Here is a 14,700-nt window from a genome sequence, read left to right on the forward strand (position 1 = left end):
TTAGTTCTGAATATATTATAGAAACAGACCGTTCTTGGGAAGCGACGAGATGAGGAAGTGAGAACTCCGTCACAACAAACGGGGTTGCTATATTTTCGACAAATTAATCCAGAATCATGTTTTATGGACCAGAGACACATGTTTTTAAGAGGTTACAGCTGCACGAATTGGGACCTTTAAGCGATTACATTCAAGTTCATGCTTTAAAGCAGTGATACTCAACCCGAGGCTCTAGGGCCACATGCGGCTCCTTTATGGGGAGTTGTGGCTCTTTTAAGTCCTACTTAAAATACATAAATAAATACAAAATCTAGGAATAAATAGTGGAAGGAAAGGGACTTTTTTGGATTGTGGCTCTTGCAAAGATTTGTTTGGTCAGTGTGAAGGTCTTTACACATCAAGAGCGATGTGATGGTCAGTGTGAAGGTCTTTACACATCAAGAGCGATGTCAGTGTGAAGGTCCTTACACATCAAGAGCGATGCCAATATACGGCACCAAATTGCGATGCGAGTTTTGACCCACCTGTCAATCACAGCCACAGATGTGTACACGTCGGAAGCGAATTTCTGAAAAATCGACCGTGGTTCGAAAAAATAAACACCGTAATAACGCTGGGCGAAACTTCGCCGTTGGTATGCACAGTTGCATTGACTGATATAGGTTCGGAAAATATTATTGACGTGCGAATTAATCGCACGAAAAAAACGTGCTCGGTGTGTAAGGACCTTTGACTCTTGAGTAGGGAAAAGGTTGAGTACCACTGCTTGAAAGAAAACCAAAACATTGTGATAAACAATGACACACAGATGGTTCATCCGATCACCTGCCAGGTATTTGTTAAAGGGATAGGACAACCTTTTGGGAGCGGTGAGTACTCGAGTCACAACGTGTACATATAACTTTTTGGCGCCGTTATAAATATGTGTATTTGGTGACTTTGAACGGCTGTACCGTTTCCTCCAATTCATTGGCGATGCTAACTGGACGACTGTAGCTCACTGTATACTGCACAGAGAGTGACGTAAAGGCATTGTGTATCTTGCTTATGTATGGGTGATATGGCAAATGGGCAAAACTCCCAAAAAGGTGGCCTATCCCTTTAACGTGCCAACAACATTAAAACATTGTGATAAACAATGATAGACAGATGGTTCATCCAATCACCTGCCTTTTTTTTTTTTAACGTGCCTGGCCTTTTTTAAGCACTTTCCAAAGATGAGGTCCCGTATGGTTCTGTGTAACAAACCATCTAGCAGTGTCAGGTTAGCGGGAAAGTGTGTTCACCAAAACAAATTAAATGACAGCACTGGCTGACAAAATAAGTGCAGTGTGTTGAACATCACAGATTGGTGATATCTAACAGTGTCAGAGGCTCTTAGGGAAGAGTTCGATTCATCCATGAGTGGACATGCAGGGCCGAGAAACCTTCCAAGTCATTCTGTGCTGGTAAAACAAATAAAATAATAATAGACATCTAATACGTGTATTTAAGACAAGGCATCGTTACCTCTGGAGTAGAGTGGACTGCTGCCGAGGGGCGTGGCCACAGCAGGCGGGGGCTTCCTGTTATTGGGTTGGATGATGATCTGGTAGCCCTGCATCAGCCGCTGGCAGATGAACTCCTCAAACACCTGAGGAGCACTCATCACTGGAGCTTCATCCTCCCGCCTGCAGGGGGAGAGACAGGCATGGAGACAGGTCGACAACGGAAATGAGTTTGACGTCTTTACTTTGATTATCCTTGAGGAGTTATTTTATACTGTATGCTTGGTGTATTGTGTCTTTTTTGATTCATTCATTCATTCAACATACAGGCAGAGAGACAATGAAATAAAACACCCCAGAGGGAGCTTTATTTAGTCATCTATATGTTGTATTTAGGGCTGGGCAATATGGAAAAAAAATCAAATATCAGGATATTTTTGACCAAATACCTACCGATCATATATTGATATTACGGCAATATTGTAGGGATAACTATTGGTGTTTTCATAAAATATGTACACAATGATATTTTTGATAATAATTTGATAAATAATAATAATCAGTAATGTGGATAGGTAAAGGCACATAATAGAACAGCTAGAACAGTCTGGTAAGTTAGTTCAGAAAATGACATCACTTTACTGAACGCAGCCTTTAAAAGCTGGAAAATACAACACTTATGCCACAATATTACAATATCCAAAATCTAAGATGATATCTAGTCTCATATAGATAGTATTAGGTATCACTGATGACGCGTCCCAGCGCATGCTGTAGTATGTATTTTAAACAGGTAAGGTACTTTATTGTACATGTGGGGAAACTCATTTGCAGTGAGATTAATTTCATGGCGTGACATAAAACAGGACAAGAGATGACATCGACGAATCACAAACACCAATAAGACATGACTCTTCTCAGGCACATTTCTCATGAGCACATAAGCACATTATGCAGCTGGTAGCTATGTACCTTGTGTTTTTTGTTTTGTAGGTTTGTGTTTGTGTGTGTATATGTGTGTGTCTGAGCATGTTTCTTTGTCTTGTTATTGTTATGAAAAATCTAAAATAAAATGTGAAAAAAAAGAAAAAAAAGCATGATGATATCGATATAATATCGATATATTGCCCGGCCCTAGTTGTATTTGTGTGTGTGTGTGTGTGTGTGTGGGCGCGTGCGCACCTCTCCAGGTCGGTGTGGGGCAGCAGGTCATAGCAGCCCTCGGTGTAGTCGTTCTGCAGCGCCTGGCGGTCGGGGAAGTAGTCGGTGGTGAGCGGCAGGCAGGCGGGCGTGGTCAGAGACTTCCAGTCCACCCCCACCGTGCAACAGAAGCTGGGCACTGTCGGGGGTGCAGACAGCAGCAGGGCTTCAGGAGCACCCCCCAAAACACACAGAAGCACAAAGCAAAAATCCCCAAAGCAAATAGAAATCCATGTACCATCCATGCAGAGTGGTACATGTGGAGGTACAATAGGATATGAGAAGAAGGAAGGGAAGAAGAGAGAAAAAACAGGAAGGGGTTACTTTCATTGGCTTGCTGGTGGTTCCTGAGGGTGCTGGCGGGTGTGCAGCAGTGATGGGATCATGACATGCAGATTGTGGCCCTGTGACAGAAGAAGCTGTGAAGGCCATCGCTCCCAAGCAGATGACAGGTGTGTTCTGAGCTTAGCATGAGCGTGCACGCTGAAGTGACAGAGCAATGACATCATGCAAACAGAATCAAATATACGTTGTGCCAGAGCCATCGGCAAGACTAGAAGCACCGATGTACAATCGATCAAGATGAACATTATGATGCACACTGCATGCAGATATGCTGGTTGTATTTAAACAGGCCACACGTGTAGGAAAACCACTATACAGGTCATTCATTCAAAGATCTTCAAAGCTGGCAATATGACAGCAGTTAAGTTAGAGATCAACAGGAGGAGGCCCAGAGAAAGAAGGAGATCCTGAAAGAGACAGAGAGAGTGAAAGAGACAGAGAGAGTGAAAGAGACAGAGAGAGAGAAAGAGAAAGAGGGAGAGAGACAGAGAGAAAGAGAAAGTGAGTGAGTATGCTTCTTTATTTGATGAAGGGGCGGAGCCACGGGACAGACTCACTTGGGTCGGCACCGCCGAGCGAGAAGTCCTCAAATGTGGAGCCACGGTTGGTGAGAGTTCCTGTGTAGAGAGCAAAAAGAAAACAAATGTGTAAAGTCACCCAAAAACCTGATATATTCCTTTCACCAAGGCTGATAAAATAGTGCTCCAGGATATAAAATGGTAGAATGTAAAAAAAAAAAGATAGCACAGTATATGATTGATTGATTGATATTGATTTATATTTAGTATATGTGTTTTAGGAGCTCACTGATGGTGGAGAGGCGTACCAGCACTATTGTTGCTTCCTGGACTTCCAGTGAACTCCTCCATCCCTCCACCGATGTAAAGCCCATTTTCTGCCTGCCAAGTGGTTGCTCGCCTGAAACAAAACCAAATCCACTCAGTCTGTGCTTCAACCTAACATGGCTTCAAATAGGATACGCCCGCTGGTTGGTGAAGGTGTGTCTAACCTTCCAGTGGCCTCGTGGTAGGCCAGCTCCAGCAGACCATGTGTGATAAATATCACCTGTGTGTCTATAATGTGTTGTTTTCCTAAACATTTTGGTTCAACAGTACAGTAGTTTTGTTTTATCAGTCAACACAAAGCAACAGAGTCTTCCACAGATAAAATTCTTGACTTTCACAATATGCTGGATAGCCTTTCCTGCAAGTCTGGCTTTACAACTGTAAACTGAGCCAGGCAGAAAGCAACAAACCAACTGTAAACTGAGCCAGGCAGAAAGCAACAAACCAAGTGATTGGGCAACTTTTCTCTGCCAACCCTGGTGATTTAGGTTATGGCTCAGTACGCAAAATGGACAAGTGGAAGGGAAGCATTGGCTTGCATTAGCCTACTATTGCTCATGCTCTTATAATGCATTTAAGAAAATATGTGTATTTCTATTTATATTCATATATTTGTATATGCATTGTGTGTTTCTTAATCAAACCTTTAGTTTAGGAGATTCACATAAATGCATTAAAATACTTTAAGAGCTATACATTCTACATCATTCTACATTCTACCACCATAGCATTCTACGGTAACACTTTACAATACTGTAACACAAAAATTGGGTAGTTACTGAGGAACGAGTCAGGAACGAACCATTAGTTCATGATTAGTTCATGAATAGTTAATAGGTAGATCCTTAATGGTAGTTCCTTAAGAACTGACCATTAGTTACCATGTTAACGAACATGTAAGTAATGATTACTTCCTTAATTTTTTTTTTTTTTTTTTCGCTAGTTCATGAGTAGTTAGCAGGAGAGGACTGGGAATTTAAAAGAGAGGATAATTACCGTATTTAAGGAAGAGGTTTTCAAAGAGGGGCGCAGGCCTCCCCAGGGGGGTTCCAAACAGTTTCAGGGGAGGCTGACTGTTTTTCTCACTTTCCTAGAGTCAGAAACAAATAAATGGCATTCGACAGACCTTTCTATGTATTTGGTCTAATCTGAAGTATGTCAAACAGCAATATCTGGCTATCTTGGCACAATTGTTGAGTGTCTATGGGATCAAATAACACAATGATGATCTCATAGGCATTCAGGAATTGAGCGTTTTCCAAGCTTTGTGTCTCAGACTTTGAAAACCCGTGGTTTAAGAGATCAGAGAACAATATTAACAACACACTAAGGATCAGCTGAAGGCATAAGTCACTCTGTTATGCAGGGTTGCAGGCTCACCTGTATTCATCAGTGGGGTGTGCGATCTCGATTATATCTCCAAGACTGACTTGAGGGAAAACTTTGGGGTTGACAACCAACTCCTCATCTGTTCAACAGAAAAAAAAACATTTGAAAATGTGTGTAAAAATGTGTGTAATTGAAGCCAAATGGAAACCAAATCTTTAAAAAGTATGAAGTGACTTTGTTTCACTTACCACTCCCGCCAAAGCCTTTCTTGTGCACCACAAGCTTATATGATTTATTAGTCTTCATGATGAACTAGCAGAGGGACAACAATCAAGATCGAGTTCATTAAGTTTCTATACATTTGTAATTTGTAATTGTATGTATGCAAGTCTGCCCTGATTCCTTCTCTTTTATGGAGAGGTGGTCTCGCTAAAACCTATTCAAAAATCTTATCAATTTGGCATAGGGCCTACATCAAAATAGCACTCATTTAAACAAGAACTCAACCTTTAGAATAGTTCCACCTGTTATTCTCATAATCTTCCACACAGTGGTGGGAGGTTCGTCTTTTATTTAGATTAAGATGGTGAATCACATTGTGCCGAATTGTCCAGTGAACCCTAACGATTACATTAGAGGTCCTAAGTCATGTTCTATGAGAAGCAAGGTCACATAAAACTGCCAGATTTGTTGAATGGAGTTGGACATAATGTACCATCTTCTCTCCATACAGGACAGTATCGGGCCGGTCAGAAAAGCGTTTAACCCTAGTCAGCACAACTACGGTTAGTTACTCAATCAAAATGTGACAAATGAACCCTAACCCATATAAAATGAGTTAACTTTTACCTGAACAAGCAGCCAGTAACGTTAGCTAGCTAACTGTCCGTGTTGTTGACATTTCCTAGCCTAGCATGCTGAGACAAGAACTAATAATAACTAAACTAATACTATCTAACCATGAACAACTAAGAACACTACCCACAAACCTCAGTTACAAGTGAAGTTACTAAAGATTAAGTAAGCACGTGCCTTGAGAATACATCTCATACAAAATAAGGCAGAATAGTTGTTTATGGAAGGATCGATTCAGAGCTGTTTACTACTGAAACTGGCTTTTCCGTCCACTTCCTCCCAAAACAAGGAAATGTCGTCCGCGTGGGCTCTCGCTGATTGGCTCCCAGCCCACCTTCTTCTTCTGTTTGGTTTGACGGCGGTTGGCATCCAAAATGTTGCATTACCGCCACCTACTGAATTGTATCATCTTCTCAGTGCTAACTATTTACAACGTCCACCCATTTGTCCAGCCAAGTGATACCATTCATGATGATATTGTAGCGTTCCTGGTATTTATGGAATCATGAGGCTTCTTGTTGGTACAGGGTTCTTTATTCACAGTTAGTTATCTTACAACTCTTGGCGGTTGTTACGCACATAGCTAGCTAGCTAGCTGCTTCCTCCTTGGGCTGTTCATGGAGACTGATTTCACGCATGGCTCTGTCTGACAGGAAGCGTTTCCCCAGCATAGTGTTCCCCCCAGTAACACTCTCACACATCAGTTCCTAGCTGCAATCGAGACACTTCTATTGCACACCACATTATGTAACTCTGGATCGCTACAATATAATAACTGTAATTGAGTAACTAAATTTTAAAAGGGAATTAATGTGTGCTATAAAAATATTGTAGGCCTACATAAATAATGTAAGTAAATGCATTTGACTGGATGATAATTACCCCAAACTGCAGAAATGCTGAAAAACACTAATGAGGGTTTCCAACTTCCATGATTGGAATTCACCCACTTTAAAGTAATGAATGATATTTATCCATGTAATGAGTTTCTGAGACAAAGATTTAACCTTGATATGAACAACTGTAGATTTTGTGATTCTGATATTGAGACTGTAGAGCATCTGTTTTTTGTTTGTAATTACTCTAGATCTTTTTGGGATTTGTTTCAAAATTGGATATCTGAAAAAGACCCTCAATCGCCCAATTTGGAATATAATGATATTAAATTTGGAGTTATAATGAAAGATAAAACAATTGAAATGATGTACAATAGTTTAATTATTATGGCTAAACAATTTATTCACCGATGTAGATTTCAAAATGCCAGACCCCTGTTCTTAGTATTCATGAATGAGACAATTAAATTTAAAAAAGCCTTGAAACATGTTAAAACCAAACAAGCATGGAGTGTGTACCAAAACATGCATATCCTGATTCCTGTTTAGAACTCTGACTTAATGTTTTTGCTTTATGTATTTTATTTTGTTGTTTATTTGATTGTCTGTTCCAATTTTGTAAATGTTTAGTCTGAATTTTTTGTATAATGTACTGTTTATTAATGCCAGACTTTGTCTATTGAAAAAAAAAAAATCCATGATTGGAATTTGGAAACCCTCATTAGTGTTTTGCTTGCACCTGTGTTTTACCTGTTTATTTTCATGTTCTAAAGTAACTACTAGTAACTAGCCCAGTTACTATTTCAGAATTCAGTAACTGTAATTGAAACTAAATTTTAAAAGGGAATTAATGTGTGCTATAAAAAATATTGTAGGCCTACATAAATAATGTAAGTAAATGCATTTGACTGGATGATAATTACCCCAAACTGCAGAAATGCTGCAAAACACTAATGAGGGTTTCCAACTTCCATGATTGGAATTTGGAAACCCTCATTAGTGTTTTGCTTGCACCTGTGTTTCTTCTGTATTTTGACACAAAATGGCGCCCGTGAAAAGGGTCTCTACCATTGACAGTCCTCCATATAGCCTACACACTGCATCCACAAGAACATGATATCTCTGCCCAACACTTTTATCCACTCCATAACGCACATGTCCCACTCACTGTGAAGTTCCTGACGCATTCCATCTCACAAACAGTCCTCCGGGAGGACTCGGAGGTAGGCTATTCCAGCTTCACCTCGTCGTCACTTTTTCCACATCTGCGTTTGAAGTAGAAGCGACTTGTTGCTGTTCAACTGACGGCTGCTTCCATTTCTTCGTGAATGTAAAGTTTGTCAAACTGCCTTGTTTTCTTTTTGACATCTTGCTGTTAAATCTGACCTGCCCGCGTGAGTGACGTTTGATTTGCACCTGCGCCGCGCCATGCTTCGATGTGGTGATGATAAGAATAACATGCATGTCGGTATAGGGGCTTACAGTGAATTTGACAGTGATTGAGCACACTCTGAATCATACGATTAAAATAGCGTAATTTTACGCATTATTCACTATGAAGGTACAGAAAAAGAAATAGAAAATACATGGGGTAATATATATTAGTCAATAATTTAGAGACCCCCCCAAATTTCACAAGTCAGCCTTTCAGGGGGTCTACTACTTCTTTAAGGGGAGCCAAAGCCCCCCCAGCTCCCCCGTAGTTCGCACCCTGACAACAACCTGACAGTTAGAAGTCAAGTGAGGCTTCCACATGGGCTACTTTACAAGAGAAGATCCAATCCCAAGACTGGGAATTATGATGATAAAGATGTCAATCATAATTACTGTCTGACTTCTATCTAACTTGATGTCTTGCATCATCACATGTCCCGCCCTCATGGGCTTCTACGTCTTATGAATCACGTAGAATCATTCAAAACAAAGACACAAAATGGTTGAAATGAGGTTTGGTGCTCTTGCTATTTCAATTGCAGACAGAAGAGAAGTAGGTTGTTGCTCTTGCGGCCTGATGGAAGCTAAAGGAAGCAGGGGTTTAGATCCTGTGGGGTTTGCTGCTCACCTGTAAATGGGCTTGAAGCTGATCTGCAGCTCAGGGATGTAGGCCTTCTCTCGATCCATCATCTCACTGGGCCTGTTCCCCATGGCTTTCTCCTACACACACACACCCACACACACACACCCACACACACACACACACAATTCAAACAGAGATGAGTGACAGTGACTCAGGGACAGATACGATAAAATTAGACGTTTTCTTGCCTCACTATCATTACAGCCGCTCGGCTAGATAACTAGTATGGTATGATTTGATTGATTTTGATTGATTGAATTTTACTTCTTCTATGTATCAATTGTGATTGAATGAGGAAGAAATTCCTACCATACCAGTGCTGTGTGTGTGTGTGTGTGTGTGTGTGTGTGTGTGTGTGTGTGTGTGTGTGGGGGGGTTATTTTGTTAGTTTTTCCTATGTGTATCGGTTTATGAAAAATGGCTATTTTATTTTTGCTTCAATAAAAAAACATTTAAAAGAAAAAGAAAAAAAGACACTTTATCCAGTCACTGTTGTAATATGACACGTCAGTTAGCAGCCATGTGCTGATACATACCAGGTCACCTTGAGAGGAGTACTCGGTAACACTTTACAATAACGTACACAAATCCTATAGTAGTTACTGATAAACTAACCATTAACTAATCGCCAGTTAATCATTCGCTAATGAAAAATTTGGCATTAGTTTATCACTAGTTAATCATAGTTAATGAGTAGGTAGTCATTAGTTAATGATTAGTATCTAATTTCCTGAGTAGAGTAGTTAATCAGTACCTAATGATTACTAAATTTCAGCTCGTGAATAGAGTAGTTAATCATTACTTAATGATTCCAAAATGTCAGTGCGTGAATGTATTAGTTAATCATTAGTTAATCTTTTTGTGTACCCTATTGTAAAGTGGTGCATCATACTCAGTAGTTTATGAATACTGAATCATTACCTGTCCATTAGTTACTCTTTTCGCACCCTAATATAAAGTGAAAGATATCCTTATCAAATAAACACTCCCTCCAGGTGAGATTCGAACCCTGAACCCCAAGATTGTTAAATTGTAAGTCTGGTTCTCTACCATCTGAGCTAACCAGCCTGTTGCTTGTTCGAGCCATACTATTGAATGTAGAGCCTGAGACCAAGTATTATAGTTTAAAGGTATATTCCACCCAAATACTACTTTCTGTCCAAGTACTTACAAGCAGTGTTGGGAGTAACTAGTTACTAAGTAACTAGTTACTGTAACTTAACTACCTTTTTCAGTAACTAGTAATCTAACTAATTACTTTTTCAAATTCAGTAACTCAGTTACAGTTACTAAAATAGTAACTGGACTAGTTACTAGTTACTTTAGGACATGAAAATAACGGACAACTTCAGAGGATTACCCAGTTTCTGATCCTCAGACCTAGTCCGGGGAAAGAGCTGCAGCCAGAGCCCCAGAGGCTAAGGACCTTGATAGGCTATAAGCCTCCCCAATAAGCGAATGTTCAATGCCACACTGTGGCACAGCAACACTAACATAATGTGTGCATTAATAACAATCGAAGCGGACTTTTAAAAGTAACGCAAAAGTTACTTTCCCTAGTAACTAATTACTTTGAAGTAACTGGTAACTTTAAAGTAATTAAATTACCTTTTGAGAGAAGTAACTAGTAACTGTAACTAATTACCAATTTTCAGTAACTTTCCCAACACTGCTTACAAGTACTTAGACATAAGTAGTATTTGGCTGAAACATACCTAAGTACTTGGACATGAAGTAGTATTTGGATGGAATATACCTTTAAAACTATAAGTATTTGGAGAGAAGGTAGTATTTGGGTGGAATATATCTTAAAAACTATAAGTACTTGAACAGAAAGTAGTATGTGGATAGGACATAATACTTAGTCTCTGATTCTACAGACCTATAGTATGGCTCTACCAAGTAACAGGCTGGTTAGCTCAGATGGTAGAGAACCAGACTTACAATTTAACAATCTTGGGGTTCAGAGTTCGAATCTCACCTGGAGGGAGTGTTTATTTGATAAGGATATCTTTCACTTTATATTAGGGTGCGAAAAGAGTAACTAATGGACAGGTAATGATTCAGTATTCATAAACTACTGAGTATGATGCACCACTTTACAATAGGGTACACAAAAAGATTAACTAATGATTAACTAATACATTCACGCACTGACATTTTGGAATCATTAAGTAATGATTAACTACTCTATTCACGAGCTGAAATTTAGTAATCATTAGGTACTGATTAACTACTCTACTCAGGAAATTAGATACTAATCATTAACTAATGACTACCTACTCATTAACTATGATTAACTAGTGATAAACTAATGCCAAATTTTTCATTAGCGAATGATTAACTGGCGATTAGTTAATGGTTAGTTTATCAGTAACTACTATAGGATTTGTGTACGTTATTGTAAAGTGTTACCGAGTACTCTTTATAAATCAGCTCCTGTCATGGATTTAGTAATGTCACACATGAAAGCAATGGACATTACCATACAATACCAATCACCTAGGATACATATGGCATCTTCTTCTTTGATGTTATTTTGGAACAAACCGGCTGTCAGGTGGGCTGTTCTCTTTTTAAAGTACTCTAACCATAAAACATTTTAAAATGAAAACATTCAAGTTAAGATGTCATGCCCTATCCTATGTGTAGGGGAGAGAGTTGTTTATAATAACAAATATTAATTGGACTCTCCTGGAACATAATCCAGTTCTTAGATGGATATATTCCCCTTTAAGACAGCCTATATGTTTCAAAAACCTTTTCATTATATTCCTCATTCATAGTATTCCCATGATGTCACAAGCCTTTTTCCAACCAATATGGCGCTACAATACACACAGCTCATTGGCTGTAAGTGTCACTTGATTGTAATCACCTGTTAATTGATCACAATCACCTGTTATTTTCCTACCAAAATGGCCGTGTGGTGATGTAACAGAATACTATGACTACAGTTTCATAGAGTAGAACATGTGGATATGGATTGAGATTCCCTGCTGTCTGTGTCAGCAGGTCTTTTGGGGTCCAATAGGTAAACCTTGGTTGATTTTTCATAAAGACCTATAGCACTATACCGCCCCCATCTGGCGGAGTCAGGTTATAGCACTAGCCCTATGGAAAAACTTATTTGTACTGCATGAGCTAACTAAGTAACTTTAGTGTCACTGTAGAAGTAGAATGAAAATAGTTCTCCAGAGACAAATATCTCTGAACCCAATACAACTATCTGATATTACACTAATCATGAGAGTGATAATTGTTCAAATGATTATCATTGTAATAATAATGTGCAATATTTGTATTGTGGAATAAACTATATTTGTCAGACAGTGTAGTGCAAACCCCATAGTAGGCTGTGCACAGGAATAAGATCTAAATATCTGAGTGCTGATAGCATTGATATAGCATTGCTTTGGCTCACACCATGCATTTTGCTTCCACAATTGAAATAAACCTATTGCAGCCCCACAGCTCACATGAAGTGAAAGCAAAGCATTGGATTAAGATAGGAATAATTTAATTCCAAAACAAGATATGAAGGGGGGGGGGGGTGTAATGTAAAAAATGTGTCATGTAATAACATTTACAGTAATAGTTATTTTGAGCTAATTTTTTTGTTGTTGTTGTCGTAAACACAAAAATAAACGAGTCATGTTTTGGACATTACTGTCGACTTTGAACTGACAGTGATCTTGCGCGTTGTCTTCCAGCCCTTGGTCTGGTCTGACAGGTCACATGATGTCATCAACAGGCACAGCAGCATGGAGCGATGGGTCCGACTCTCTGGGTTGTATCCATCACACACACACACACACACACACACACACACACACACACACACACACACACACACACACACACACACACACACACACACACACACACACACACACACACACACACACACACACACACACACACACACACACACACACACACACACACACACACACAGTCGCACTCGGCAGTGGAAACCACGCTAGTTGTTGAGATACTGTGAGTCTGTCAGTCACTCTCTGTCTGAGATACCGCTCAAGTGTGTTTACGTCACTACGTCAGCAGGGTCACGTAGAGTGCACTGACTCATGCAGCCAATCAGATTAACGGGCTATGTTTTGATCAACTCGTTTTGCAACCCGGGGCCGCGGGCCTCGGGCGGGTGGAGTTTGCTATCAAATAAATGTAAAATGACTCGACCCCGCCCGCCCAGCCACAGCCCAGAGCCCAGAGCCGACACACACACACACACACACACACACACACACACACACACACACACACACGCACACACACACACACACACACACACACACACACACACACACACACACACACACACACACACACACACACACACACACACACACACACACACACACACACACACACACACACACCTGGGCGTGTGTCATGTGACGCTCAATCAGAGCGCAGATTCGTCCACTCAGTCTAGCCGAGCGGAAGTTGGGGATTTTCCGTTACGTCACAGTGTCTCTGAGTCTCACTCTACTCTCTGCACTGGCTGTCAACACTGCGCTGCTGTCTGCCAAAGAGAACCGACTCGTCGACACAGACACATCGGCTTTTCTTCAAGGTACAATCATGTAGTTTGAGTTTTTATCTCCCGTGCAAAGTTTAAAACCGCCGATGTTCTGCTAACACAAATTTAAAGTTAGCACCTGCTAGCTTATGTTAGGATGTAAATTCAACACTCAGCTAGCTAAACTAGTTCGTTTGACACAAACAGAACTAGCGTAAATCAGTGCACACGTTGGACGTAATGTGTGTGTCTGTGTGAATGGCGTCGTGTGATGTAACAACGTTATAACTATCGAAGAGCATCCTTTCCACCCCGCTAGCCGGGCGCTTCTGGCTCATACGAGCGCCAGAAGCGCCCGGCTAGCGGGGTAACCTTTCCCCGAGAAGTTCATGGGGTATGAGTCCCAGGACATCAACCCGTAAGTTGCTTCTAGGCTAGCTAACGTTAGGCTATAGCCATTGCCACTCAATGTAACAGGTATCATGACTACAGATCGTTAGCTAGCTAACGTTAGCTTTGTTTAACCACAGATTGTAAACTCCACTCGAGTCACTACTTCTAACAACTAACTACATCACTAGCGTTAGCTGGGATAGCTAGCTAACGTTAGCAACCTACAGTACCTAGCTAATTTCTTAATCACTGCTGTAATTTTGGCTGCTGGGGGGGGGGGGGGGGCGTGTACCCCCCGACACGCCCCCCACGTCTGTGAACCACCATCATTGATTATTATTATCATCATATAAAGATTTTGGTCGTTTGAAGCCAGATTCATATAGGAATATCTCATTTTAAATTAACATTAGGATTAGATGGTTGTGATGTCAGTATTCAGTCTTAACAATCATATATTTGCTCCTTTTCTCACTCACTCCTATGTCACCACCTGCTCTCCCTGCAGGGTTTGAGATTCAACTTTTTTTTTTAATCACCAGCCAATATGGCTGCTAGATTTTAAAGTTACGAGCCAATTCATTTCAACTAGCCAAAATGTTTTTTCTTGAAATAAACCAAAATATGAGTGCCACAGGGTTAATATAAGCATTTGTATCAGTACAAATAAGTTATAGCATAATTCATCTATAAATTATAAATATAAATCTATAAACAGCAGGGCTATTCAACTAAATTGTTCAGGGGGCCATATAAACCACTTCTCCATCTAACTGCTCTTCTGTCTCAT

General features: G+C 40.2%; 1 protein-coding gene across 1 annotated transcript; it reads right to left on the reverse strand.

Annotated features, from left to right (window-relative positions):
* Positions 1 to 390: 390 nt before the first annotated feature.
* On the reverse strand, positions 391 to 9,042 carry LOC310784448 (GATOR1 complex protein DEPDC5-like; the record flags this gene model as incomplete). The annotated part of the gene is made up of 6 exons (XM_083645441.1): positions 391 to 428; positions 1,510 to 1,670; positions 2,670 to 2,853; positions 3,590 to 3,649; positions 3,859 to 3,950; positions 8,960 to 9,042. 6 exons carry the CDS (start codon positions 9,040 to 9,042, stop codon positions 391 to 393), a joined length of 618 nt encoding a protein of 205 aa, XP_083501567.1.
* Between the last annotated feature and the right edge of the window lie 5,658 nt (positions 9,043 to 14,700).

Source organism: Poromitra crassiceps (assembly GCF_964638095.1).
Source record: "Poromitra crassiceps genome assembly, chromosome: 10".
Taxonomy (NCBI): domain Eukaryota; kingdom Metazoa; phylum Chordata; class Actinopteri; order Beryciformes; family Melamphaidae; genus Poromitra; species Poromitra crassiceps.